General features: G+C 42.3%; 1 protein-coding gene and 1 long non-coding RNA gene across 5 annotated transcripts in view; one reads left to right on the top strand and one right to left on the bottom strand.

Annotated features, from left to right (window-relative positions):
- DLGAP5 (DLG associated protein 5) overlaps positions 1 to 3,692 on the top strand; it is a 40,836-nt gene extending 37,144 nt beyond the window's left edge. For 3 of the 4 annotated variants that reach the window (XM_019550856.1, XM_019550853.1, XM_019550854.1), the window contains exon 19: positions 3,225 to 3,692. In XM_019550856.1, the coding sequence (XP_019406401.1) occupies positions 3,225 to 3,347 (123 nt within the window). In that variant the 3' untranslated portion in view covers positions 3,348 to 3,692. Of the gene's footprint in view, positions 1 to 1,374; positions 1,422 to 3,224 lie in introns of all 4 variants that reach the window. The other variant, XM_019550855.1, reaches the window with a different exon arrangement.
- LOC109320662 overlaps positions 1 to 4,579 on the bottom strand; it is a 23,245-nt gene that overhangs the window by 3,505 nt on the left and 15,161 nt on the right. Inside the window, exon 2 of the long non-coding RNA XR_002103834.1 lies at positions 1,831 to 1,838. This is a non-coding gene — a long non-coding RNA (uncharacterized LOC109320662). The remainder of the gene's footprint in view (positions 1 to 1,830; positions 1,839 to 4,579) is intronic.

Here is a 4,579-nt window from a genome sequence, read left to right as displayed (position 1 = left end):
TATTCCACTGCCTCACTGTTCTAACAGCAAAGAGGTTTTTCCTGATATTCAGTGTAACTCTGCTTTGCATCTTCAAGCCATTGGTCCACATTCTGCTCTGCAAAAAGATAAAAGATGTTTTCTCTCTCTTTTTTTATAGCAGCCCTTCATATATTTGAAGACTGCTATCATATCCCTTCTTAAGCACCTTTTCTGCAAGCTAAACATGCCTGTTTCTTTAGCCTCTCTGTGTATGACTTGCCTTACAAGCTCATTTATTGTTTTTGTCACCTATGGACCTTCTTTAACTTCTCGAAGTCCTTTCTAAAATGTGGAGCCCAAAGCTGCACGCAGTACTCCAAGTGAGGCCTAACCACTGCTGAGTAGAGAAGCACTATCACCTCCAGTGTCTTGCACTTAATGCTTCTATTAATGTATCCCGAAACTGTGAATTCACCTTTTGTGGAGCTGCCGCCCTGCAGATTCATGTTAAGTCCTATGATCTACCAGGACTCCCAGGTCCTTCTCTGTGGCGTTACCATCCAGTCAGGTGTCACCCATTCTGTATTTGTATTTTTGATTATTCTTCCCAATGTGTAGCACCTTACAATTGTCAGCATTGAACTTTGTTAGCTCCAGCCTAGCTTTTCAGTCTCTCAGTAGCCTTCTGAATTCCACTCCAATTCTCCAGCACATTTTGCAGTCCCTTTCCAGTTTCACATCATCTGCAAACTTGCTTGAGAAGCTGTTTATGCCAGCCTCCAAGCCATTAACAACACATTGTAAGGTGGCATTGTTAAGGTTTTATTTTGCTTTTAATCAGATAACAAAATTAAATATATTGGCATTGGAACCTACTGCATTTTCTTTCATAAAACTTGTTCCCAGATAGATGTACATCTTTTGTTTTTGAAAGGCAGATTTGTTCCTGAAAAATGCTGGTAAGATAGAAGTAAGTAACTGAATAATAACAGTTACTTCATTCATTTCCTCCCTCCCACCCTGCAGAGGCATACCCTGCAGAAACTGCTATTCCTGTATTTCCTTGTTTATAAAGCACCGATTTCTAACTGCTGATTTTTTTGGGAAAAGTGTACATGTTGCATGCAAGAACACGTGGCCTGGTATTGTATTGGTGTAGAGCTCCTGGTCTTTCATAATTGAGTGTTATCTGGGTCTATGTGGTATTCTCTGACATCTGTGGTACACTGAACAAATTGGTGGCAAAGTAGCTGTGCAAGATCCTGTTTTGTATCTGCCCTCTGATAGGGTATAAATTTGCTATAAAACCTGAAACAAAGAAACTTAGAGGGTTAGGCAGAACTTCCAGAACTATCAAGCAACTGTAACAACTATCAAGCAAAAGTGTAATGTTGAAACAATCTTATTTTTCAGACTCTTTGCATGGAGACTCCACCTCTGAAACTCCTTTTGATGTTGCAGTAGGTCACTTTTAATTTTACTTGAGAGTCTATTTAAAGGATGATGCTTTTCAACCATGGCAGGGGCCTGGACTTGATGATCTTACAGGTCCCTTCTGGTCCTATAATTCTATGATTCTATAACCTGCCTTCTAAATTGCTTCTGTAAAATTATCTGAACTGCTGCAGTGAATTAATTACAGAAGAAGACAGTATCTGATAATTTCTGACTTGGTAATTTTAATGAATGCAGCCCTTCTTCTCTCATCAACTTGTGATATCTCTACAACTGTTTGTTCCTTACTGTATAATCTAGGTGCGGGTTGAGCCAAATGGAAGAGTTGAAATCAGAAGAAAACAAATTCTTAATGTCTATCAAACTGCTTGATCCTTTACTTGTTTCAACTGCCAGCTGTCTAGAAAATCAAACCCTTAGATCTTTTGCTTGTAAAAGTATCCCTCCCCTCTCTCCCCCTTTCCTTCTTGTATACACTTAGCACAAGATCTGTTTTTAACAACCTTCTCTTCTGACTTCCTTCCATCTTACTAGACTGCCTCACCTCTACTATCTTTTAGTCCTGGTCTTGTCAAAAGAGGCCCAGGGAAAGTAGGTGCTCCAGTCTTTTAGAAATGCAGTGGGATTTGGGTGTCTAACTCCTTTTCACAGGAGCCGAAATGTGGATTTCAGCCATAATGGATCCTTCCATGTCCAAAACCGAGCTGGTATCTATTGGCTCATTTCTCATCACAGGAGGAAATTAAAATGCAAGGCAGGGGAGGGAGGAGGGCAGGGGTTATGTGCTAGCACTAAAAAGTTTTTTAATTGGCTAGTGCTGTAGAGCAGTGGTTATCAGACTGTAGTCTGCAGAACCCAGGAGTTCTACAAAAGGTTGGGGCAATGGCAGACTGGACCCGGGAGTAAGGGTAGGGGTTTTTGTGGCCAGAGAAGTGATATGAAAAGATTCTGTGACTTCAGGAAGTTTGTTAAACCACTGCTCTGAGAAACATGTCACAGTCCCTTATTGCCACATTGGTGTTACGATCTTCAACTGTTTCATTAATCTCTGCCAAGAATGTCAGATGTGGTCTGTGGGCCAGATCCCTGTTAGAGCCCTAGGATCTTGCCTGCGGGGTCTTGGACTGTCCCTGTGCATTGGTATGGTGCATGGGCTGGGCCCAGTGTTACATGTGGCACAGCGGGTTAGTCCAGTGAATGTGCTGCCTGCACCAGACTGGCCTTGCATGCTGGCTTTGGCACACAAGAGTAGCCTGAGGCCCATCCAGACTAGCCCCAGGGCCAGCATACGGGGTGGGTCCAGTGGGGCATCCCATGCAGTATGTACCACATGCACCAAGCGCAGAGTGAGGCTGGCATACATTATGTGCAGGACTGGACTGGCTGTTCATGCTGCCTGCAGCACCCTGCTGGATGGCTCCATCACGGCCTTATCTGGCCTGACGCCTACCTGTCCTGCAGCTTTCTGCTGTAGGCTTTCTGCATCCTTAAGAAGATTAAGATTCTTTTAGAAAACCTATACTTTGCCTTTAAACATGTACATCTTAGCTGTGGGGTCTCATTCGATAGCGGGCCAAGAGGTCCACTTTCTTTACTAGTCTTGTGAGCCCTCAATCAAAGCATTGCCCACTGCCTCTTGTCCCTAGGTTTACACATGGCCTGTTAATTGTTCTGACACCTATGCATAAGCTGTCTATTGACAATGACTTTTAGTATGACAAAATCAGTAGGGAAATAAATCTGCTCTTTCTACGGTGCTGGGAAGTGGTTAACTGCTGCCTGAACGTTTGTTTTAATTTTCGTTACAGCCAAATCTCGACTGCAGTCTTCCTTTCACCCCACTCAGAAATGAAGCACAGAAGTTTACAGAAGCTTCAGTATGCAATGACCTAATTGTATTTTCTCCCCTTTCTGCCTCTGGGGAAAAGTGAAGACTGATTTGGAATTCAGTGTGTACATTGAATATTTAAAAACATTTGGAATTACCAGTGTATTCGCCTTGAGCTGCATACTCAGAGTAAATGTCTAACCTGAGATTGTACAATACAGCTCCTTATTAAATGTTTTTCATAACACTTTTTATAAAGCAGATTCTGCAATTTAGCTGCTGTATGGTAGTGGCCAGTGTGTTTGAAACAATATATCTGTATCCATTTGTGGCATGCATCCTGTGACTCCTACTTGGGGATAAAATATTTAAGGCGTAAGCTTTTTCACAGTTCCTGTCCTTTTCAGAATCTACATTTATATTTTTATTAAACTTGGCTTTTCCTGTCTGTCCTTCCTTATATTGTCTTAATTCAATGCATAAAATATGAGGTGTACAATCTATGCTATAGGTACACAGCTGACTGCAGCTATATCTCCTCTTTGGTCTGAGCTCCCCTCCCCATCTCTCCAGGTGTCAGTCTTATATTTATCACTCTGGAGTCAAGTATTGCAGTTGTCCTATTCTCACTGGGCACTAAAATAGAGTGTACTGTCCATCAACCATTTTCTCCCACCAGATGTGTCTGGCTATGGCACCTGTGCTCCTGAACAATGGGACACTAAACAGCTGTGCTTAGTAACCCAAGCAGCTTTTGTGAAAACACAGCATTATTTCTTTTGAGAGTAGGGACAAAGAATTCTGGAGAAAAGTTTTTAAAACCAGGTTATATGTGTCAAGATTTATTAGGTGATGATATATAAGCAGGTTCCAGTTTTTTAGAAACCAAAGATGGTGTCTGTGTGTCGCCCTGATTCCTCCAAGCAGTTCTTTTAAACTTGTCACTGTTCCTTTTATCTGAGTTGCTGGCCCTTCTCTGGTGCTGCTGGTACTCCTAAAAACTTCATGTATTTGTAAAATACATTATTCTAAGCTAGCCTCACAGATTTCACAGACATTAGGGCTGGAAGGGACCTCGGAAGATCATTGAGTCCAACCCCCTGCCCCAGGAGCATGAAGTCAGCTGGGGTCATAGGATCCCAGCAAGATAAATATCCAATTTTCTCTTGAAGGCGTTCAAAGTAGGTGCTTAAACCACACCTGATGGCAGACTATTCCAGACCTTGGGGGCTCAGACAGTAAAGAAATTCTTCCTTATGTCCAGCCTGAAACGGTTTTGCAGGAGTTTAAAACTGTTTGAACTAGTCATCCCTTGGGGCGCTCTGGTGAACAAAC

The sequence above is a fragment of the Crocodylus porosus genome, unplaced genomic scaffold (genome assembly GCF_001723895.1).
Source record: "Crocodylus porosus isolate Cpor-Errol unplaced genomic scaffold, CroPor_comp1, whole genome shotgun sequence".
In the NCBI taxonomy this organism is placed as follows: domain Eukaryota; kingdom Metazoa; phylum Chordata; order Crocodylia; family Crocodylidae; genus Crocodylus; species Crocodylus porosus.
Note: the sequence above shows the minus strand (reverse complement) of the source record. Positions and strands in the feature narration are given on the sequence as shown.